This window comes from Wyeomyia smithii, chromosome 2 (assembly GCF_029784165.1).
Source record: "Wyeomyia smithii strain HCP4-BCI-WySm-NY-G18 chromosome 2, ASM2978416v1, whole genome shotgun sequence".
NCBI classification, from domain to species: Eukaryota; Metazoa; Arthropoda; class Insecta; order Diptera; family Culicidae; genus Wyeomyia; species Wyeomyia smithii.
The window spans coordinates 237,526,706-237,552,482 of NC_073695.1; the positions used below are offsets into that span (position 1 = coordinate 237,526,706).

The following is a 25,777-nucleotide window of genomic DNA, read 5'->3' on the forward strand; positions in this document are numbered from 1 at the left end:
AATACATGGTGGCTGACAGAGAGCGTGACAGTTCTGTTGGTGCTGCGGTGGAAATCACGACTGTACGAAGTATACAAACATGCTGAAATTGTCAAGCTGGTGAAACATTTCAGGTTACAGTTGACTTGCCACGTAGCACGGATGGAGGATGAGCGACAAGCAAAGATAATATTTAGCAGAGAACCGAATAAAAGCCGAAGACTTCGAGGCAGACCTCGCACGCGCTGGATGTGTGCTGTCGACGAGGATGTCAGAGCAGCGGGTGTACGGAGAGACTGGAGAGGAGCAGCCCAAGACCGAGTTTTGTGGAGGCGTATTCTGGATTCAGCATAGGATCTCAACGATCTGTCGCCAGAAATGAAATAAAGAAGAGGAAAAGTATCCTTCCGATTACAAAAATACCCATATTAGATGATATTTTGTCATTAAAAGGTGCTTTTTGAAATCGGAAGTCGCCATATTAGAAGTCAAAATGGTACACCTGGAGTGAATTTTTGACCTTTCGGCATTACACTAAGGTCGTTTTTTACGCAGGGGATGCGTTCCAAATTTGTATGGGCCCGCGTAAAAAACGACTTTTTGAGTTGCAAATATAACAAAAAAAAACTGTCCTAAAACGATAAAACCTCGTTTGAATATGATAGTGGCCAATCTAGAGACCAAAATTCAATATTTGAAATTTTGAGTATTTACACCAAATATTGTGAATTTTTTTGAAAACTGATATATGATCACTCGTAGCCTAAAACGGAAAACGTGATTGAAATGAGGTCGATATCTTGTACCGTTTTTGAGTAATGGAGGAAGGCAACCCGCGTAAAAAAAACCGCGTAAAAAGCGACCTTACTGTATTCTAGTTTCGAAAATACACATATTGAAGAGGTATTCGGCAATTTTGAGCTATATTCCCGAAACCAGAAGTTGCCCTTGAATTCATGGATTTAAAAATGTGGCGTCTAGGATCGATTTTTGACTTCTGTGCATTATCCCGATCACTTTAAGGTGTTTCTCGGAAAAGTTGGCTGGAATATGCGTTTTGTTTTTATGCTACTCCCGTGTCCTTTCAGAGGAGGGAGGGATGTCGAACCACCATACAAACCTTTCACGTACCCAAAAACCGTCACATGCCAAATTTGGCTCTATTTGCTTGATTAGTTTTCGAGTTGTGCAAATAATGTGTTTGATCTGTATGGAATCCCTTCCTTTCAAAGAGGTGAAGTATCTCGAAGTGTTTCTTGGCCTCAAAAACCCCTACATACAAATTTTTACACTGATCGTTTCAGTAATTTCTCAAGTCTATAAAGGTCAGATCAGGCAGACAGAAATTCATTTTTATGTATGTGTTTTTTGGCAATTTTTGCTAACCTTATCATTGTTTCATGGTTGAAGTTTTCAACATTTCTGTTTTTTTTTTCACAGTTCCAATCTATAATTTTCAAGAGTTATCAATATTTATTTTTCCATTTGTATTTTATTCATTACGTTTAAACATTTTGTTGATTTTTTCGAACATTTTTGTATGTTCAAATATTAAAAAAGTGGGTCAAAATACTTGAGCTAGTAAAAATAATTCTGCAGTATAAACGGTCTATGCGTCGAAGTTCCAAAGGTTGAATACCAAGAAGCCGCTAGCGGTTTTCGTACAGTGATAAGTTCCACCATGGGAGAAAGCGAAAAGCTCAGCGGATGAATTTTGAATTTTTTTCTGCACAATTTTCATTCTATGTGTCTAGTTTGCATGGCAATGACTCCATACTACAGTACTGGCCTCTAGGAATAATCTCATAACGTAGTAGTAAAATAAAACATGTTTTTTTCACTGTTCGTTTTGTTAAATTTCATCCCCATATGCACGAGCTTTCCTCTTAACACTGCTCGTAATATCACGTACAACGTTTGGACTCACTGTTTTTTGTGTGAGAATCCATTTTTTCTTCATATCCTCCTCCGTTTTTACTTGCTTAGGATGTTTCCGTCCGTTGACACAAGGCTAAATCCGGCCAGAAAGTTGAAGGATCATTTTGTGACCTCAGAAGTGGAAGTAAACGCTTTTGGAGGCATTCCTTAAAATTGGCCGTCCCGGTTGTCACGAATGGGATGCTCCGCTTTCCACATGTGCAAATTGCTTATCAAACCAAGTATTTTTTGGTAAGTTTTGACACCTGCTTTCTAACGTCCTCGGGAACTTCGAATTTTGATAAGCGGTGAATTACTGGAGCTCCGGAAGCTGCCGAAAGTCTGTTTTTACATATTTCTTGTCATCGATGATGGGGCAATGTGGTTTCGTCAACATCTAGGTGCAGAGCTTGCGTATACGTGTTTTCGCCACCGTATTCTGCCGTTCATTGCGATTCGGCGCCTTCTGAACTTTGTACGTATGTAATTCTTCACGTTTTTTCGCATCTTGAAAGAAAGATTTACTCAAATGCAGTTTTTAAAACGATTTAAAACACGAATTACAGTGGATTGAACCATTCCGAGCTTCCTGCTGATTGCATGGAAGAAAGATTTGGATTTTCGAGATATGTGCGCCTTTCTTTACGCTTGTGTTGTTCCGACTCCAACTTCGTAACGATTGCATAATCAGCATAAAACAGCCAAGGGCCTGGTGGCAGCAGAAGAGCAGCATCATTGATAAAGATAGAGTAGAGTAGCGCACCCAGGTTACTACCTTGAGGAACTCTTGACATATTGGAGAAGCGGTCCGGAACGATAGATCCTACTTTCGCACAAACTCTACGGTCAGTCAAATATGACTTAAACCAACCAGGCGTACGGATTTCGAAATCACACCGAGTCTATTCGTTTTACCAAGCAGTATATAAGGCCGCGTATAAGTTTACTCATTTTTTCATGCTAACTCAATTTTTTATCCTGAACCTGCGTACAAAACCGCGTTTATTCCGAAGTCTCATGATTTAGACTTCGAACACTTTTAGCCTTAAACTTCGAACACTTTACATTATAACATGCAACCAAAAATGACTAGTACAAGATACCTGACTCTTACAGTATGCGGCGAACATGATTGTCGCTGCGCGTGAACAAAAATCGAATTAATTTGTATACTGGTAATTTGATGATGACGGCAAGCTGGCGAAAGGTGAAGCATTTTTTTAGTATCCTTGTATGGTCCTGCCATCTAGATTTCAATATCTTTGCACGTGCGGCCATCTAATCTTCAAAATCTTCATACGGTACTGCCATCTAGTTTTCATTTTCATCTGGCGTATTATGCACAATAAATCGATTTTGCTTATAACCACAGTTTCATGCGCATGTAAGTCATAAGACGACAGCACTAACCCTTTAAAAGGTGTCGTGGGCAAAATGTATGAAAAAAGTCAAAGTCAGGTATGTTGTTCTAGTCATTTCTGGTGCAACACAAATGTTTATCTTTCTACGAAATACAGTTACCATTTATGCAGTATCAATATTTTTTTATTATGTTACAAGTTGATTGCCAGTATCACAATTCATCAAAACGGTTTCCGTTATACTCTACAGATTTTTTTTTTTTTAAATAAATATTCCGCGCAAATATTGTATATTTCGACTGTGACATACAGTCTTCCTCAGTGCTTATGTGACCAGTGCTTATGTGAATTTCAATATTTATTTCAAAAAAAAAATTTTTTTTTCTCTAGTAGAATATAACGGAAACCGATAACTATTTCTTTGATTTTTTCAATCACTCTGCTTAGACGCTCGGTATAGATTTTCTAAATTTATATTTGACAGATTGAAAAATGGATCAAGGTCACTCTAACATACCTTAGATTTCCAGAAATGGAACTATATTGAACCTTTGTTTTGATAAATACATGTTTTATCTATGTGCAAGAACCACAAATTTTAAACACAAAGCACTTAAAGTTGTTCAAATAACATGAATGATGAAACAGTAAACTTCAACACTAACTGCTAAAAGAAAGTCAAAGAGCCTTTATATTTTAGCTGTCACTTTTATCTACCGCCTACTGATTTCCTAGAAGACGATCGAAAATGTATCATTTTATTTTTTATCATTTTTAAAATGTTTCCAGATGCGCCCTGGCTAATTACTGCCATCCGATGTTAGTTTTTTATTTTACTGATTATTAAAATCACCTTTCACACGTTTTTTAAAGAATTTAGAGGTTGCATGAGATGTCATTGTTTACCATGCTTCTAGGAAACTATGCTTGCTGTGTCTTATTTTAACACATTAAAGGAATTTCTTGCGTTAAATATCATGTAGAAAAACCTAACTGAAATTTTGTAAACCACAATTTTTACTAAAATATATAAAAAATCTTTCAAAACAACCTCAATTTTCACACACGTAACTTTACACAGAAGTTCTAAAATCTGAGATATTTGTTGGTGTTCGAATGCCCGAAAACAAAAAAGAACTTCCAGATTTAACGGCATTCTATTATAATTTGAAATACCCATTCTATTTACTCAAGCATTCAGTAGGAATAATGCAACTGATGCCTGTTGTCAAGTTAGGACTGGAGTTGTACAGTTTTATAATAAATACTAAACTAGAGTTGCGCCTGTGCAAAACTTTAGGTAAACATTGTCTAACCAAAGTGGTTAGCAATGGAAAAGCTTCCAATGCAAGGTTAACCGTTAAACGCTCCCAACGAAACGTTGCACAACTAACGGGAACTCTGTTTTCGGCAAACAGCACAAACCCAAAGTTGGACTCCGCGATTAAAATAGAACAGCTATGGAATTTCCTTTGAATAACTGCTGCAGCATGCTGCTCACAATTCATCTCGCAGAATTTTTGCGGCGATTCACGACTCTACTCGAAAACAGCCCGTGCCAGATTTATTGTGCCTTTCAACTCGCGTGTTGTCCCGGCATGTTGCAGTCCGGCAAGTGAATCACACCGCCATTAGTGCGATGTCAACTCATTACACCGCGCTGGTCCGTTGCACCCAATCGCTCTTATTCTCGTGCTGATGCAACAGCCAAATAATCAGCAATATAAATTTAAAAAAAAAGTTCACCACTGTGTACACTGTATGTTCTGGTTATTTTCGTCTAAATCGTGATTAGACAAATCGGATCGAGCACGTGACGCTAGGATTACCCAAAAGTGTCTGGGTACATTGTAACAGGGAGTAAAACGGTGATGTGGCTTTACCGAATGTGTTCCCCGATGTGTGTCCCGCCCCAAACCCAGCAGAAATCGATCAGTTGCTTTTTCGATGACGCATATCGAAATTGAGACATAAGTATCATACATACCACCAATGCAAGTAGTTTTCGTTTTATCGTTGTGGTGAAGTCGTATGTACCGGGTCTTCGTTTTGTGAATCCGCGCTTTCGCGCGTGATTTATTGAGTGCACAAATAAATAGTTGCGCGCAAAATGGAGATACTGCCTTGCTCAGCGAACGATACTTATACGCGAAAGGAACATAAATAAACCTGCTAATTTGGCGCTAATCAATATTTATTTTGCGGTGAAGTATTTTTTTTTTTTGCTTACTCAGCTCATGCCGTCATATCTGAACAAGCAAGAGAAACGAATTGGATTCGCTGCGCGTTTCACCCTTCATCGACTACTAACTGGTTTTCGACCGGATGGCAGTGCACATAGTAGAGCAATAGTGGAGAGAAGATATATTGTAAAAATAATAATCACGTGCAGCTTACTGCCGCATCCGATCAATATCACATTCATCAATTGCATGACATACAGGGAGCGCCACGTTCCACAGAAGAGAAGGATTACCTGGAACCTCTTTCTCCTTGGAAAAGCAGCTCCGGTTACTGATTGGTGTAAAAGTGAATGAATACTGGCAGATTAAGTTTCACATCGGACCCTGCCGGATTTATTGCTCTACATGCTGTACGCTACACGTCGAGTATGGTTAGCAGAAGAGCATGTTACGTCATCCTCATCATCAACAGGGTGTCCTGAAAATTAATTCTTTGCCAGAATGTATTTTTTTTCATCCGCAGTAATCAGTGCATGTGACATAGTTTTCTTTATTTTTTTGATTCCACATCCCTATGGTTCTTCAACATCTAAGAAATTCCGTTTCCGTTTTTCGCATTTTTGACATATGATTTCGGAAGCAGTAGTGTGCTGTTGTAGACTGTCATGTTTTCGGTTCTAGTCCATCGATCTTAACGGTTTTTCCTAAAACTTTGGACCTCTCCCCGTATTTATTGGTTGTTACAGACACTTGACTCCCTGCACCATTATTCGAGAACTAGTTTTCACTTAAAAACTCAAGCGTGGATGCGCAGATACGAACAACACGTGATATGGCTGGGAATATAATCCGTGTAAAAATTGCCACCCTTTGTACTACCTTTGCCTGTAGTACATCACACTGTCAGAAAACAAAAAGAAAACCTCGCACCATCCTAGGCTGTTATTAATTGAGCCATAAAAAATCGTAGTTCCAAATCAAGACTGCCCCTCCACTCTGTTGGAATCGAACGAATTGGATGCCTTTAAGGAAAAACGATTGTTCTGCATTGAAAATTAAAAGCACATCGAATACATTCCCATATTGGGAGGCCATTCTGTGTGCGTTGGAAACTCATTTGGCTAATGAAATGGACTCGATAATGGAGAATGCGGGCACTATATTAGCATAACGACCATCCATTTGCCAGTTTCATCTTGCTCTGCTACTGTCATCAGCTGGAATCGTCCAACCAGCCGTTGCCCGGCTACCTCCCTTCCTCTGTATCAGAGTAGTTTGCTAGGTTGGAATCACAAGATCCTTGGCTTGAACCCGTCCATCCGTGTTCAGCGCTATCGGCTGTCCGTTCAACTGTTCCTCGTCGCATGTGCAATAAAATACGTACGAGCAGCAGCACTTACCGGGTGATGCACCCGCGAATGTTGCACTGCTAGAGCAATTCCGACGCCAGAGAAACTGCATAGACAAATTGGAACACATGCAACAGTGCAGTTTTCTGGCTGCTACTGCAGTGTGGGGTGGAACACCAAACACGCCGATCCTTATATTACAGGCATTCCATTGGTCTTTATTACATTTAAAAGTTGGTCATTCGGTTTTCTCGGTATAACGGCTACTGCCAGCCCCGTACGGTCGATATTTCATTTCTCGCCTGGTAATTGGATTAGACCGAAGGCCTGGGACACAGCGGGACCAGCAGTGGCTCTTGTTCGTTTGTTCGTCGTTCGCTCACATGGTGTGTGGTTTCCCGGGGAATGCGTCACATTTTTCATTCCAACAATAACATCAGCAGGGAAAAATCTACGAGTAAACGGGATCCCACTTGTGTGCTGCTGTTGCGAAATTGCATCGATGACAAGGCTCCCCGCCCGCTGCTGGAGGAAGAAGAACCTCGACTGACCGCATTTTAAATCGGAAAAGAAAATAGGAAGCAGTAAGACGCAGCGTGGTTATTTTGCTGGTGGAGAAAATTGTGCTGCAACCCCAAACGGCTAAGAATGTAGCGGTGGCGTACGAATGTTTCCCTCCGAGCTTTCAGGGATTTCTACTGCAAAGACCAATAAAACACACCGCTTGAAAATTGCTAACCTCGCTGCTGGCCACAAAGATCTGACAAAGTAAAGCAGAAGAATTAGGTCCACTCTTGCTTGATAAGAGTGTGCTGCAGCAGTAAATATAAAAACGCAGCTGGATGACCCTGAAAGCAAGTACCGTAGATTTATCTTTATGTGGAATTTCGCCTCTTCATCGTGTGCCCTCCCATAATGGGAATTCGAGCTACTCGCGGTCGGATCGTGCTGGCAGCAGGGAGGTAAATACCTACAGAAATGATATCTGCAACCGAGTAAAATTGAATACACATAGCTTAGCACGATGCGCAGTGCGGAGAAACGTGGTGTGTGTGTGTTCTGGGAGAAAACGGGAAACATTCAACATAGCTTAAGGGGGCAATAAAACTGTCGCAAAGCGGAACTCCGGCAGCCGAGAGTGCGAGTGGCGCTCAACTAAGATTCGGGCTTTTACGTAACCATGCTGCGATTCTTTTGAGCGCAACAGGATTTATAACCATGGAAATAAGACCAGCAAGGTTTCGTTGCTAATGGATTATGGCTTTTGCTTTAATGGAAATATCCGCGATAATGATAGCAAGCGAAAACCTGTACACCAAATGTTGCAATTAGTTGTTCTGGCAGGCGAATATTTTCTAAAACGCATTTAGTACCGGGAAGATCCACCCGCCGTTTACTTATCTCGTAGTTTGCTTTGCGCGATGCAACGTTATTCTATGGTTCTCATCGGTGCGGCCATACATCGTTTCAGCAAGCCCACACATCTGCAGCCGCACCGGCAACACCCCTTCGGACGGAATTGTCACAAAAGTCTTGCATTTTCGCTGCTCGCGTCGGCCACCTTCGTCCCACACACACACACTCTGGTTGGCAGGGATGCAATTTAATAGCATCACTCTAAAAGATGAGACGCCGGAACCGGCGTTTTGTTTTCTGGGTCCACAGGCAGCACTTGCACACGACGAGAGAGGGATACAATTTTGAAATGAAATGCGGGAATGCCAAGCATTTTTCTAAGTTGCTAGTTTTTTTACTGTTGTTCATTCGCCCGCTGACTGCAAGTGCTTCAGATCGTCGAACACGAATATGAGTCATTAGCCTAATTCAGTATTGCTGCTGGGCAAGTTGTTCGATACTACTATTAGCCGGCAGGAATAATGGCAAACAACGCCAAACTGGTAGCATAAATCCGTTTTGCTTGAGTATGTCCGCTAAAAATAGCAGCAACGAACAATCTTCGCCACCACAATTCGATAGAGACAATAGACCAATTTCCTTCTGTTAATGATGTTTGCATGGTAATGTATGCATGCATGAATAGTCCAGCCTGCCTGTCTGGCTGAGCTTCGTCTGCTGCGCCAGCAGGTACGGCAGTCGCGTGAAACTTACCTTCATAATTAACTTGGCCATCGCCATCAATGTCGGCTTCACGGATCATCTCATCCACCTCCTCGTCCGTTAGCTTCTCACCGAGATTGGTCATGACATGACGCAGCTCAGCTGCCGAGATGAAGCCGTTGCCGTCCTTGTCGAAGACTCGGAACGCCTCCCGGATTTCCTCTTCACTGTCGGTGTCCTTCATTTTGCGAGCCATCATGGTGAGAAACTCGGGGAAATCGATCGTACCGTTGCCTGTGTGTGGGATGGGAAGAGGAAAGTTTGATTAGTTTTTTTTCTCTTTCATAGTCATAAAACCGCCCAAAACTAGAGGAACCTGCGTTGCGCATCATATCGCCGCGCGCGCGTGTGAGCAAGCTGCGGCGATAATTTTGAATTGGACCACAGTTTCATGCCGAACGCGGTTTATAAACGTGACAAAATAGCAATATATACAGAGCGCCGCGGGCTGACGGTGAGTTAATAATTTCTACCCCAATTCGTTTTACGACCGGGTTTTACAATGAACGACACGATAGAATTACTCGTGCTGTTGGTGTTGCTTGTTTTTTTTTTTTTTTTTTTTTTTTTTTTTTTTTTTTTGTTGAGAAGCTTCGCTAGTGTTGGAATGGAAAATCACGATGCCAACGTTTGGGAGAAAGTTATACTTTGTTGAACTATCTGCATAATGGTAATGCGATTTGAAGTAATAATGGTGGAACCAAAAAAGTTGACATTTTAATTAAACTGCTCATTATTTTAAAGTTGGTTGAAGAACTTTAGAGGCGACAACAAAAATTATTCTTCCATACTTAAATGTTGAAAATAGGTACATCGTGTACTGTCACAGAACGACCGATAGAGGCACAACTTGAGAAGGCGAAACAATTTAGCGAACGAAAGAAATATCGTTTCAAATCCCTTACTGCCGCGGTAAAAGACATGAAAAATTATCGTGTTTGTTACTTTTTAATTTTATGAAATCAATTCATGGATGGATGCTGCTTGAGAATTTGGTTGAAAATAACACGTTTAATATTACTGCTGAGAACAATTTTTTAATCATAAGATGGAGTTACTTATTAATAAAATCTGTCGGTTTCGTTAATGATAAAAAAACGATGACAATTCTCACACTTCAAAGCTACCATTGTTTTTTTTTCTCATTTTCCAGAACAAAGCATAGAAAACAGACTTAAACACAACGTGACATCGCAATCAAACCGTTGCTAAGGTTTCGTCGTTTCTACGGTACCAACAGCATTGCTATAGCAGCCGAAGGTGAAAATGTCTTTCAATTTGATAAGATGGCAACCTCCGTAGAGTTGGGTCAGAAACCCAATCCGCAAACTGATCCTCTCTGATTTCACAGAATTTGTGAACTGCAGTTGCTCGTTCTTTCATCCCTTTCAATTCACATTCAACTTTGGAGTATGTATAAGCAATTCAATGTGAAGCAAACGAAAACTAGCATTCACCGGCAAAACTTGGCAATTATAAAACTGACGCGATTCAATTCGTACAAAATTATCACTCATCGCCTTTTATTCGTATTCCCGGCTTCAAAATATCTATCAGTCATTCTTTATCTCACTCAACACCGTCTCAGCGAAAAGACCGACTCTGTGTTGCTTCGCGGCTTGGTTCCCCTGTCAGTAGACAAGCAGCAGACACGTGATCGCAATATTTGGTCTGGTTATGGCGAAGCTTTCAATCGAATTTAAACGCTGACGTTGTTGTTGTGCTTTCCTCAAGCAAGCAAACAATTTTTTGGCGTCCAACAGCGTTCCACCCAAATTGGGTAAAGGCGGACTGTCAACAGGAGCCGCCGCCGGTTGGAGTCGTTCGGTGGTGTCATTCAAAATGGGCCACCATCGGAATAAAAAAAATCGATAAATAAGCACTGATAAGGCGGTAACGCGTCCGCGATAGCCGAGTCACGGCCATCAGATATGGCTCGTATAGCCAATCGGTTTGTTTCTTTTGGTAAACGGTCTATTCTATAGCCGAACTAAATATAATCTGAAATTTAAAACAACCACCCGTGATAGCCATTAAAACATAAATGGGTAGGACGAAAATATTACAACAACTCGTGTTGAGGGGTTGAGGACTATTATGAAGTCTGTTTTTGTCTGCGTTGACTTGGCTAGGGCTATGGGTGGGAATCGAGAGGACATGTCAACAGACCTATTTGCAAACCGAGTGACTGCACGTTTTCGAATGTCTAACAGTAACAAAATCGAACTAGTCACACGTTCAGCAATTCCACTACCCTCCCTCTGGAGAAGTACATGGAATGATTGATTTGAGTTTTCCTATTTGGAAATGACTAGCTAGCTGAGGACGTTTTAATTGGCTTCGTTCGTTCTCGGTAGGTGGTAAAAAACGAGACACTTGACCTTGTCAATAAATTGCTTTCCCGTTCACACTTAACTCTTATTAGACGGGGAGTCCGCAACTGAACGGAAAAACAGCGAACACTTGATTAGATAGAAATTTTTTATCGCACGTAACGGTTGACCGAACCAATTCGATGACCCCAATTGCCCCAGGTTGCATATATGGAGCAGGTCCACCTACTCTATTCTTACAACAGCAGCAAGCTCATTCGTGCAGAACAATCTATTTTCAGCCATTCAGTTTTGAACCCCACCTCCTCGGTTCCACCGTTTTCAAGCATGTTTTCTTTGAAATTGTATCGCACATTAAAACAAAAATACTTTCCTTCAACAAGCGCACAAACACACCCACCCTAGATTTCCCTCCAATACCGAAATGTGGGGGGGGGGGGACAAGCGCTTGTGGAGTCAACCAAATCACGGTACACAGTTGCAATTTGCTTCTTTTCCATTGAAAAAAATAATCCGAATAATGGTTCTGTTTACACGTGTTCCCGCTGGAAGGAAATTGCACAGTTCATGAACCAATCCGAACCGTACTAGTAATTGGTGCGTTCCGAATGTGCCACAGTTCGCGTGTTTATTAACTGATTTAACGATCACTTGGTATTTTTAGCGACGGCCTCCGGGGTACGCGTCACCCGTTTCTCCCATCGCTGACCCGGAAATTTCGGTAGCAGACCGTGGCCAACTTTTCACACCCAATAGGGCAGACGGTGCCGAAATTACTGTTGTGTTGATTTGCTACAGAGCTTCTAAGCCGAAGATATGACCGATGCTGACAATAAAACTAAAACTCGACATCTGTGTAGTTTAATAGGATAGCTTCGCATCGCAATAACTAGCATGGAATGTCTCTGACTGCACAGTTGGTTAAAGTGTCCAATAAAATCGAGTATAAATGGGTCGTTGGAGCTACATTAAACATTTCATTTCTATCGTCGAACTCCCCTTAACGACGTGATGAATAGCAATCACATCAAAATTGCGCATTTTCATTATGCTTCCGAACCCCCAAAACGAGCTCGTCAAATAAATCGTTGCCTTGAGGTGAAAAGGAAATTATGGCAACAATAACAGAGTTCACCTGTAGCATACTTGGTGCGCTTTATGAATTCGTGATTCCCTCCACTTTTCATTCTCTCCACATTACAGCAGTGTCTAGGAGCAAACAAACGAATACAAAATTGTATTCATGCACCTGGCTAGCTAGTAAAGGACTAAACTTCACCAACTTTCCCCATAAATTGTCTATCGAATCTACCGCCTTCGTCCGGGCAAACAACTTTATAGCATTTCTTTACGAGAAAGATAAAAATCAAACCAGTCCTAGCCCCTCACGAGACGAAACGAAGCGCTCTTCTTCTTCGGCCGTTTGTTAACGGCCTTCGGCAGCGATCAATACCCAGGTATTCATAAACAACTCCCGGTTTTCACCGTTCCACCGCCAAACAATTGTTCCAATCCAATGGCAATCGCCTCACTGCAGCACCACCTTTAATAATGGTTTGTTTCGGCTTCTGAATATTTTATCGCTAAAACATGCCCGTTGCTGTGTTGGATACGCGGTATTTCAGGCGCCTGCGAAACACGTCCCATCTCCACCCAATAATGTTAGCATACTTAACAACAGTTGCTGGTGGGGACACTACACGCTGCGAGCGAGCCACGGGGAACCAGATTCATATCTTGTCCTTTCGTAGGCTTTGCTTTGGCCTGTTTCAATATTTATGCCTCGCGTACAAACACCACCCCCAGCCGCATGCCCCAGCGTGACCGATTTAATGGACGGCAAGACGAGCCCGGCAGGCACACTAAGTGTTGAGTAACGACCAGCAGGGAGTAGACGATGGTGCTGGGATTTTCACATTTTGTAGAATCATAACGATACATTCTTGCTAGAATTAGGAGCCTAAAAATGAATGATGCGGATCAAATTTTAAAGGGGTTGATTGATGACGCTTACCAAATTTATTTATAATTCAATTTGCGAAACCTTCTGGATTTATTGGGCAAAGTTCAAACGCTGTAAAGAGAGCGGGTCCAGGTGTCGAGAAAGTGTAAAACCTCACAACTAAATGTAACGAGTACAATTATGAATTTTTTTAAATTTTTTAGCGATGAAGTTAATATTCGAATTTTATCAAGCATTGGATTTAAAAATATTGGAAATCCATAGAATGCTCCTAACTAGTGGGAATAAACCATTTTCCTTCATCATACTGTTTGGTTTACTCAGATCTTCTACCCCATGACCGTTCGGCAAATACAATTTTCAATAAAACCGAACAACAATGGTATCAAAATTTTTGGAGATGATTTACATCCATTTTTAATTCACCTTACAAGTTGTCCACGGAATGGCCACTCCGGAGCAGAATCCCGTGGGGCCCTATATGACCATCAACATAATTGGATAACAAAATAAATGTTCAAAATGGATGAAAATCAAATACAGGTTCTTTTACGCAGATTATTTACGAGGTTTTTTACGCGGATTTTCGAGTTAACGCGGTTTTTATGCGATACCGCGCTAATTCAATTTTTTTTTTCGTAAATTTTCGTAGTAATGCGGGTTGAGAACCAAAATCGTCTAAGTATTTATTGATTAAAAGACTTAGTAAAAAACCCTCCGACAACCGCAAGGTCCGGAATGACCTTGACAATTTTAAATACTGGTCGTAGAGCGTCTGGAGTTTTTTTTTTCCCTAGAGCCTTTCTCGGTGGTTTACTTTACGCGGATTTTTTCTTAACGTGGTTTTTCACGCGGACTTTTTGAATTAACGCGTTTTTTACGCGGTTTTTTTGAACTACTGAAATCTTTTTTGTGCGGATTTTCGAATCACGCGGTTTTCTACGAGGTATGTAACCCCCGCGTAACAAAAACCTGTGACAAATTCCTATATATTGCTAGGGTTTTAATCCACGCATGTTTCTGTAGGACTCCACGGAAAACTGATCCGGAGTGAACATTTCTAAGATAACTCGGCAGATGGACTCAAAATGGATGAAAATCAACTAAATTTCTTCGTGAGCGTCTTAGTAGAATGAAATTTAATAATAAGAATAGTTTATGTTTCCATTTAATTCTACTACCAAAAAAAAATCTTATTAAAAAATCAACGCCATTACTAGGGTCCAATTGTTAAAATTTGTCTTGGATCTTGAACTTGATCACGGAGATTTGGATTTACGGAAACCATATGAGGACCAAGAGCTCTTTAAGTCCCGTATTTTAAAAATAGATAAATTTTCCAATCTTTTGACGGGTCAAGATACAAACTCGGCCAAAAATTGAAAAAGTTATAAGCAAAGTTATAAGTACCCGGAGCGAACACTTTAATTGGGGTGTTGTTTGGAGAAAATAATCGAATATAATAAAATTTTGGAAACATTAGAGTACAGTCATACCTCGATATAAGGCAACCTCCATATAACGTAACTCGATATAACGTAACTCTTTAAAATGTATTGAAATTGAAAATAAATGATACAGCAACTGTGTTTGGGCTATAAATTGTTTCAAACAAATGTTTGTAGTAAGTTTTGAAAGCAATGAAACCAATGCGAAAATTGTCCGAAATGGACATAAGGAAGTGTTAAAATACTAATAAGTAATGGTAAATTGGTTTTCACGCATCCTTCAGTAATAATTCACAGTCTTGCATCAATTTTTTTTTGCTTGTTGAAATTTTCTCTAAATGGGCATAAGAAAGATTAAAAAATACTGATAGGTGATGGGAAATTGGTTTTCACGCATCTTTGAGTGACCTCCCGTATCAGTTGAAAAAAATATTTCCAAATGGCCATAAAAAAGGTTTAAAAATACTGTTAGGTTATGGAAAATACCATAACCATTAACATTCATGCATAAATTGAAAAAAAATTTTTTGCTTCGATATAACGTAACGAAAATAAAAATAAAGTTGCCTTATATCGAGATATGACTGCATTAAGTTTAAAAGAACGAAAAAAAATCGTTTGTTCAATGATTTACGTATTTTAATTCTCAGTCTGCCCTCCATTTTTTCAGAACTATATTTAATTACACTCAAAAGAACTTCATTTACACTCGGTGATGTTGTGCCTGTGGTGTTTTTTTTTCTTGTGCAAAAAAAATTTAACAATTACAACGAAGTTAAAGTTTCATTTTGTTTTTTGCTTCACAAGTTTGTTTAATTTGCCAACAATTACATTCACTGTACTATTTGCAAAGTTAAAAATGACATAAATGACATAAATAACATAAATGTTCAATTCCTATTGGATTTGATTTTATGGTAATCGTATTCATGAGATAAACTTTCAATCACCATCAGTAGCAGCATTGCAGTTTCGATTGCACGCGAATAAAAGTCGCGCCCGCTGCATTGATAGACGCGAGAAATTAGCGGCGCTCTGCTCTACATATACTTTACGGTACTGTTACTTTTACCAGCATGATTTCTTTCAAGACATCAGTTTCTATTACGCTCTAACAGCAGGTTCAAAAATTGTTCAAAAAAGGGGTTGTTTCAAACTTTTCGAAGAACCTTCACCTTCGAGACATCAAATTAGTCTAGGTTCATGGAAGCAAACATGAATTGATCTATTGGCACGGGGAGACTGTCTTTTTTATATTGAGACAGAGAATATCACAGGGAATGGTTAGTGTCTATTCATGACGTCTGAGCTAGGAATGCTCGCATGTGATTGGGTCATTATTCGCGTGAATGATCGATTTTTACTGCTTTGTATTGAAAAAATAATGCTAACTAGCGTACTACAAAATTGTTCAACATTTTATCTATCCAACAACAAATTGGTTATTGTTATCCATCATGTGGTTATGCTGTTATTATCGTTTGAAATCTGACGCAACATTTGCCAGTTTCATTCTCAATTTTACAGAATGCATACCAGTATAGAAAACAAAGACGTAGTCCCACGTAAAAAAATATGGCTATCATCATACTATTAATTTGAGGAACATTTTAACCCTTTATCAAGATATCAGTGTACGCAATCTGGTCAAATCAAATTTGAAAACGAGACTCTACAGTAGAAAAAATTCTGTATAGCATTGATTATTGTACATAATTTGTGGAAGAATACTTTTGTGCAGGGAGCATCTCATGAAATTGTCGAAATAGAAACTTTTTTTAATGTATTAGAAACGTATGAAACGGTGAAATCTGGTGTTATCTCAAAAATTTTTGTTGGAAAAAGTCGACTTTCTGGGAGGCTTCCACATAAAAAAATTTCAATTTCCAGAAAGTAGTCGAGTAAAAAGAATTTTTTTCGACAACCAGGGATTTCAAAAGTACAGCCTTTTTTTCACTGTCTTCTCAGAACACTTTCTGTTGCTGTGTTTTTGCGTTAGCTACCCGCGCACAGTGTTTTATTTTAATTATTTAATTAATAGCTGGAAAAGCTTCTATGTATTTTATTGCGTTTCTTTCAGTATGGACGATTTAGTGATTAATTCACCTAGAAGTGATACAAAAAAACACTTTTTCATAACAGTGAGATAGACAGCCAGTGTCTTCGAGAAAGTTGTGGCAGATGTTTTTGCTAGAAACGAAACTTGTTTTTTGGAAATGCTCGAAATTCCCAGTGTTTGCTCAATCTGTTTGAAAAATTAGAAAAAAACACAGACAGATTTGCGTCTCACAAAAACGGGGAGGGGTCCAGAGGGGTGGCACCTTTACCAAAACTTAGAGCTACTATTCCCCTTGAATAAAACTCCAAGTTTTCCCAAATCGGCCGTTCTAGTGCTGAGAACGAGCATTTTCAAAAAGAAAGTTCCGTCCCGGGTCTTTACGGGTTAACAATAGAAGAAACTAGTTTTAGTTGCAAGTCATTTGAGGTGTCGCTTGATGAATTTAGGCAGACGGCCTAGATACTTGATCTTATCACCCGAGTAATTAGAGGCATAGTAGTTTTTTGGTACATGTAAAACGAGCTCAAATCAAACAGAGCTTCAAAAGAAAATATAAAACTATTGAAGTCCTACGTCAACTATGCGGTCGTGTCTTGGATACCACCCTTTTACTTTTTTTCTTTTTTTTTTAATTTTTGGAATCAGTAAATTGATAAATGTCTATGAAACCCGTAAATCAATGCGACCTGAAATAAATAATTTAATAAAACTCAAAGTCAGTGTAACTTGGTTCGTGACCGTGATTTCAACGTAAGAATCATCTTTGCATGTTAATTGCGTTGACATTACAATGTTTTAGAACTGTCCAGTTTATCTAGTCCAGTTAATCAACCAAAAGGGTGATATTTACTAACTCCAAAAAGGGGTTTAAATAATGTTTTGCAGATAAAAACTAGATTTGCTATGCAGTTTATTTTTAGGAAATAATTCGCATTGTGCAATGGTAAATATACTTGATTAAAACGAACAAAGAGGCTTTGCTACCGTTTAAGCAAATAGAATTTTAAGCAAATATTTATTATAGTGTAATAATATAGCATATATATTAGCCCGAAGAAATATTTTACCCAAAAAAGTTCATACCAAAATGTAGCAAATATTTACCTCGTCTTTAGGCGGGAATTAGACGAAAAAAATATTTGCTATTTTCAGTACGGATTTTATTTTGTGCAAATAAAATTCTTACCAAAAACAGCAAATACAGTCATACCTCGATATAAGACAACTTTATTTTTATTTTCGTTACGTTATATCGAAGCAAAAAAAAATTTTTTTTAAATAATGCAAGAATGTTAATGGTTACTCAAAAATGCGCGAAAACCTATTTTCCATAACCTATCAGTATTTTTAAACCTTTCTGAGGCCCATTTGGAAATATTTTCAGAAGCAAAAAAAAAAATATTTTTTTCAATTGATACAAATCAGTATGTTTAAACCTTTCTTAAGCCCATTTAAAGAAAATTTCAACAAGCAGAAAACATTTTTTTTTAATTGATGCAAGACTGTGAATTGTTACTGAAGGATGCGTGAAAACCTATATCCCATCACCTATTAATATTTTTAAGCCTTCCTTATGCACATTTTTGACAATTCTCGCATTGGTTTCATTGGTTTCAAAACTTACTACAAACATTTTTTGAAGCAATTTATAGCCCAAAAACAGTTGCTGTATCATTTATTCTCAATTTCGATACATTTTAAAATGTTACGTTATATCGAGGTAAAAGTTACGTTATATCGAGGTTGCCTTATATCGAGGTATGACTGTATTCGCTTCGTCTAATACCTGCTTAACGCTCAGTTTTCTCTTCAACAAACTGAAAGAATTGGACACTCCTGTTTCTAAATGAATGTAGCATGAGCTGGGATCGGTGATATCGAAGTATTCTAGAAATTGAACACCAGCGGTGATTTAACGGACTTGAGCAAAGTTTTACAAAAGGAAAATAAAATGAATTGGGGTTAACGGGAAATTGTCACCGGCTCAGAAGCGATTGTTTGACGACATGAAGACCCTGAAACCTCCTCTTCTGTAAATATTTGCACCAAAAATGATCGCGAAATTCAATTCGTTTTTCAAGTTAATGGATAATGAAGAATAATGGATAGAAGATAACTTTATTTTAAATCTCATTTTTGCTAAGATTTTTTTATTTCCGGGTCCCGGATTCCCAGAAAATGAGATTTTTCATTTCCGTTTCCTGGAAAATTAAATCCCGGGAATTGTGCAAACCCTACTTGAGAATAAAGTGAATATATATGAAAATAAAATCTTTTTTACCGTCTTGAGATTTACAAGAAAAAATCACAGGAAGGTTGTATGCAAAGCCACGACCGCAAGGTTGAAGTAGAATACTTTTACAAGAAAGATAACCCGGCTGTTTGCGTGTCAGTCATTTTTTCTAGTAAATAAACGTTGACAGTTCGTTGGCAGTATTGTAATTTCTTTTTGTTTGATATTTTGAATGAAGTTCGTTGAATATTTTTAAATTTTGTGCAAATGTGAAGCTGAAGTGCTGCCGAATTGTAATATGCACATTTAATACGACATCATTAAACGGGAACGGAACAAAGGCTACGGTTATGCAGAACTCGAATGACGGCTCGATGCGATTCGCCTTACCGTGGTGAAATGTATAGCTCTTTTTAAGGCGAAATAAAGCTATACATTTCAACACATTTCGTCTTGCCGAATCGCATCGCGCCGTTATTTGCGTTCTGCATAACCGTAGTCAAACACTATATTATAGCGCAAAACGAGAAAATATTAACTCTACAAATACTCATTTGTGTTCTTCAAATTTCAGTTGTTCAATTTAATATCCGATGAAATGTCTGTTTATTATCTAATGAAGCTCTTATATAGGCCAAATGATGAATTTCCAATTTACTAGGTCCATAATTCTGCCGACCGTGCTTGGGAAAGCAATCCAATCAGAGACCAATCAGAGGTCGAATTTTGTGTTTTGACAAGGCTTAAGAATAATAAAATTGCAATTTCATGCATTTGGTAGGAATCTTAGAAGATTTTCTAATCGATTGCTGCAAAAACGAAGGAAATCCATCGAAAACTAACCGATTTATTAGCATTTGAAATTGGACTCTCAATCTCAATTTTTTTAAATTTTAGATTTTCATTTCACATCCCTATGTAGCCGAACTTCCTGAGAGAAGTATTTTACTTCAAAAAAAAAAAAAAAAAACAAGAACCAATTTTCACCCCAGAAATGATTTCAAAATCGAATATCTAAACGAAGCTGTTTTCGGTTTAAAATGACATTTTTCTGTCATGTATACTTCAACTGGAATCAATCTTCACTTTTCATTCCACCCCAGAATCGTCCATCAAAACGATACGCACACAATTTCTACCAATCGCGTGTCTATTTTTGGTAACCCAGGGCGCGTCGCGTCGCACACAATCCAATCCCCGTGATTGCGATTGTCAGGGATATGAAATTCTTAAGAAATTTCCTAATTGACTGACGAAATCTAATCAGCCAACCGTGCTCGGAGGTTTCGCAGAAACTCCCAATCTTCGAACGTCAAACAATATTTATCGGTAAAACATCCGACGATAGGAGGGAGGAGTTGTTCCCAATTTATTCCACACTCTCTCCCCACTTCACCAAACTAATGCTAACCCCATTAACCTTACAATATTGTCCTGTAACTGTGGGGGCGAGCATCAAATCGGATTTTCGATTGTTGGAAAATTAGATTTGGTGGACTTTAATCAGGCAAGATTAGCTTCGGCTCTGGTAGTAGTTCGATGGCAAATTACCAGTTTCAAAAGGATGCTCAATGACTATAGCAAATACCGGAGTAGCCACGCTACCACACAGTTCGGTGCCTTTGGATCTCTGTGGCTAGCCTGTGAAAGTTTATTAACCGACAAGCAAGCTTACTCCTTCATCGGAAATTAGTTCCATTGGCGTGAAACGGGGATCGTGCTCTAAGTTTGAGAGGTGCAGTGGTTTTCCGACATTACCCCACCACAAACAGTAGAAAGTTACTCTTTGAGTTGTCTGTGTACGCAGCCGGGGGCAATCATAGACAATGAGGCATCATCAATAAAACTTTTCCCTAAATGTTATCAAAAAAGCCAAACCACGAGAGCTCAATGAATGAAGGTAGAATTAAGCTCCGCTTTTCTGCCACATACCAAAGAAAGACGCAAAAACCGGTCAGTTTTTGGTTGAAAAATAGCTTCCAATTATGACGATTTTTTGATTGAGTACCTTAACAAGTCTCTCAAACAACCGCTAACTGCTACTTCACGTTTGGAATTTTAGATGTGAGAGCTGAACGAAATTAGTAAGTATTATTGGCTCCAAATTGTTCTATTCAACAAAAAGATGGAAAATCCTCTTCGCTCAACACGAAAGAGTGAAAAACAAGGATTTCCACTCATCAAAGCAGTAAATTTGGGCCGAGCGCCAAAATACATGGGAAAACTCTCTCATTAGGGTGTTTCAAAAAAAATCGATGTTGAAAAAGTCAAGGTGCTCAGCCCTCAATTGAAAGATAATATTATTTATAGCATTTTTGTAGAACATTTCGACTTTCTAAAAGGTCGTTTTCAGGTTGCCCAAACGTGATTTATGAAAAAATGACTTTTTCAAGCTACAAAACCACTCTTTTGCACTTTTTTCAAATCTGTTCGATTCCGAAATTTTTCCATATATTTTTTTATTTTTGTGGGGTTGTTTTTGAATATTTTGCATGATTTGGTTCAGCATCGCATTTAATTATTTGACTCTCAGAGCCCACTGAACATCACAAAAAAGTGAATTTTTCTTATAATTTTTAGATAAAACCCTTCAAAACACATATAAAAAGCTTTTTTGATCAAGAACTGAAATTTTTACTGCAAAGCAGAATTCAAGACGAAAATTTACACGAAAAAAGATCCTCGATATCTTATCGGGGAGCTGAGATATCGGCGTTTTTACATGTGATGGAAAACTATGCATTTTGTCAAAAATGCCACTAAAACTCAATATCTCCATTGCACAATGTTTTATTTTGCCGTTTGTGCGTATAATTTCATAAATAGTGATTGAAAAGTTGATTATAGCCATGAGGTATGTTCGGAAAAGTTTCGGGATATTCAAAAATGCATCTTTTCATGTCGAAAGAAGGGTGATCAATCCACCATTAAGTGAGATAAAAAATCACTTTTTAATCAGAATGAGATAGACGCAAGGTGTCTTCGACAAAGTTTTAGGTTATCTTAAAACAAGAAACTTTGCCGAAGACATCATGTTTCTATCTCTTACATATTACGAGCAACATTGAGTTTTCTATAAGAAGGCACGAAAAATCATAATTATCGTTCTAACTTTTTTCGCAGATTTTTCCAAATTTTGAAACCTTCTACTAAGTTATCAACCATTCAAAAATGCATTTGTTTTCTGAACATTGTTATTTTTTATCTCCCAAAATAAAACAGTTATTTAACATATTTGTTAAAATGTATAATTTTCCATCACATAGAAAAAATGCCTATATTTCAGCTCCTCGATAAGATATCAAGTATCTTTTTTCATGTAAATTTTCGTGGTAAATCCCGCTTTGCAATGAGAATTTCAGTTCTTGTTCAAAGTTTTTTTTATTTGTGTTTTGAAGGGTTTTATATAAAAATTATTAGAAAAATATTTTTTTTGTGATGTTAATGGGCTCTGAGAGTCAAAAAACTAATTACAATGCTGAACCAGACCAAGCAAAATATTCAGAAACAACCCCACAAAAATAAAAAATGTACGAAAAAATGTAGGAATCGAACAGAATTGAAAAAAGTGCAAAAAAGTGGGTTTGTAGCTTAAGTCATTTTTTCATAAATCACGTTTGGGCAACCTGTAAACGACCTTTTAGAAAGTCGAAATGTTCTACAAAAATGCTATAAATAACATTATCTTTCAATTTAGGGCTGAGCACCTTGACTTTTTCAACATCGATTTTTTTTGGGACACCCTATCTCTCATCCAAGGCTTGATTTACTGGCGAACGTGTGAGGAAAGCAAAAGTAACTACGCCTTTGATCCTTTCGTCAAAGCCCGATTCGCGATTCGAGGGGTAGGTTGTTGTTGACACGCACTCTTGTTTGGTGGAACGAAATTTCATTATCGTTGGTGCCTTGTTACGTAACATTTCCAACGGATGGAATGTCGGGTTGTTTCGTTTGAAACGTGAAAGATGAGTAACTGCTATTTTTGTGCGTTTTGCCTTTCTCCTAGAAAGGTATAGCAATCACTTGCAAAACCGAAAGTATAAAAGTGCTCCAAAGGGCCGAATGGCATATATCACTCGACTCAGTTCGACGAGCTGAGCATTTTCTGTATGTGTGTGTGTGTATGTGCAGATTTTTATTCTCACTCACTTTTCTCAGAGATGGCTGGACCGATTTTTATGAAATAATTTGCAAATGAAAGGTCTTGTTGCCCCATAAGACCCTATTAAATTTTATTGTAATCGGATTTTAGTTTAGAGGTTATGTTTAAAAATGTGAAAATCATGAAACATCAATATCTCAGAAACTACGCAACCGATTTGAACAAAATTGGTTTCAAAAGAACGGGCTACCTAGAAAAACCTTGAGTTCTGAATTTCATAAAGATTGAACTCGTGGTTCAAAAGTTATGAAAATAAACGTGTTCTGAAGACTGTTTAATCTCACTCATGTTTCTCAGAGATGGCTGTACCGATTTTCATAAAATCAGTGTCAAATGGAAGATCTAATTGCCCCATAAGACCCTATTGATTTGTTTTGCAGTCGGACTGCACTTTGTCTGTTATGTTTAAAAATGTGAAATCCAGCTATGCAAAGGAACATATTCCGAAGACTACTTGGACTCACTCACTTTTCTCAGAGATGGCTGACCCGATTTCCACAAAATTAGTGTCAAATGAATGGTCTAGCTGCCTCAGAAGACCCTATTGAATTTTACTGTAATCGAACTGTAACTTCATTTGTAATGTGCCGACTTGTGAAAATCACGAAACTTCATTATCTCAGAAACTACACAACCTATTTGATTATTATTATCAGATGAGCGGGCTAATTAAGGGTTAACTGATGAATTATGATTGAACACGTGGTTTCAAAGTTTGGCTGCCCTACACGTTCCCATTTCATTTGATTATAATCGAACTTAAGCAACCGTTATGTATTAAATTGTTAATAAAACAACGAAAGTCTATTATCTCAAAGATTACATGACGTATTTGAACATAACTAATGTCATACGAACGAGTCATCTCTCAAACTTACAAATAACAAACTTCATAACAATTTGAAATGTGGCTCAAAAGTTATGGAAAGAAGAGAAATTCAAAGACTATTTAAAACTATACCTGCTTTGATCGATATATGTGGCCTCAACATAATTTAAATGTGGTGTCGTACTATTTGACCGTCCAAGTTCATTGATTCCTTGCGGTTTGTTTGAAGTCTGCAAATGCACGACGAATCGGCCATAGGATATGATCAAAGTCAAATAACAAATCGTTTGAAATTATTGGTTTTATCGAAATGACAACATCCTCGTCTTTTGGCTTCTGTACATCGCCTTAATTCTGAATATATCCATATTGGGTGGTATTCTGTCATTATCAGCAGACTTTCTGGCATCAATCTGACACCGGTAATACCCATATTGGGAGGTATTTTTGGTTGTTTTCCAGAAACTAAAAGTGGTCGTCTTCAAATTCAAAATAGTGTCCAGGGTCAATCTTTGGTTTCTATGCATCATCGCGTTTACGGAAATATCCATATTGAGTATTATTCGGTCATTTCCGACTGTTGCCTATAAGTTGCCATTTAGCAATTCAAAATGGTGCCTGAGGTCAATTGTTAGCTCCTTGCATCATTCTGGTTCCAGAGATACTCATATTGGATAGTATTTGTTTATTTTAGGCTGTTTTTCACAAACCGATAGTCGCCATCTTGGATTTCAAAATGGTATTTAGGATACTGGTTTAAGAAAAACTCATATTGGGTGATATTTGGTCACTTTGGACTGTTTTTCAGAAGCCGAAAGTCGTCATTTTGGACTTTAAAATTGCCTGTGAAATCAATTTCTGTCATGTGGGCGTAATTCTGGTTCCGAAAACATTCATATTGAATGGTATTTGGTCATTTCCGGCTATTTGCCAGACACCGGAAGTCACCATCTTAAAATTCAAGATTGTGTCTGTGATCAATTTTTAGCTTCTGTGCCTTTCTGGTTCCAGAAATACTAATATTTAATGGGAATCGTCCATTTCAGGCTGTTTTCCAGAAACCGGAAGTTGCCATCTTACAATTCAAAATGTTGTCTGATGTCGATTTGTGGCTCCAGTGCATCATTACGGTTCCGGAAATACCCATATTGGGTGGTATTTGGTCATTTGCCGCTGTTTTTCCGACACCGGAAGTCGCCATTTTGGATTTCATAATGGCATTTGGAGACAACTTCTGGATTTTGAACGGCATACTGGTTAAAGAAAAACTCATATTGGGTGGTATTTGGTCATTTTCTGCTGTTTTCAGAAACCGGAAGTCGCCATCTTAGAATTTAAAATGCTATCTGTGGTCGATTTTAGCTCCTGTGTATTATTCTAGATCCGGATATTATTATATTGGGTGGAAATCGGCCATTTTCGGCTCTTTTCCAGAAACCGGAAATTGCCATCTTACGATCCAAAATGTTGTCTGAGGAACATATTTGTTACCACTAAAAACATTCACCTGCCAATATGGTTCCATTTATTTGATTAGTTCGCGAGATGTGCAAAAACTTGTGAAGAAACATGTACTTCCAGAAAAGGGAGGGGCGTCAAACCATTATGGACATATTTGTTAACTCTAAAAACATTCACATACCAAATTTGGTTGTATTTTCTTGATTGGTTCTTGAGCTGTGCGAAATTTTTGTTTCATTTTCATGGGATCCCTCCCTTATAGAAGAGAGAGTCGAGTTTCAAACCATTATGTACATATTTGTTACCACTAAAAACATTTACCTGCCAAATTTTGTTCCATTTGGTTGATTAGTTCTCGAGATGTGCACAAATTTGTGTTTCA

The 25,777-nt window shown here is 38.3% G+C and overlaps 1 protein-coding gene across 1 annotated transcript in view; it reads right to left on the reverse strand.

Moving 5' to 3' along the window:
• LOC129725364 (calmodulin) overlaps positions 1 to 25,777 on the reverse strand; it is a 67,811-nt gene that overhangs the window by 7,896 nt on the left and 34,138 nt on the right. The window contains exon 3 of the mRNA XM_055681123.1: positions 8,899 to 9,141. Coding sequence (XP_055537098.1) covers positions 8,899 to 9,141 — 243 coding nt within the window. The remainder of the gene's footprint in view (positions 1 to 8,898; positions 9,142 to 25,777) is intronic.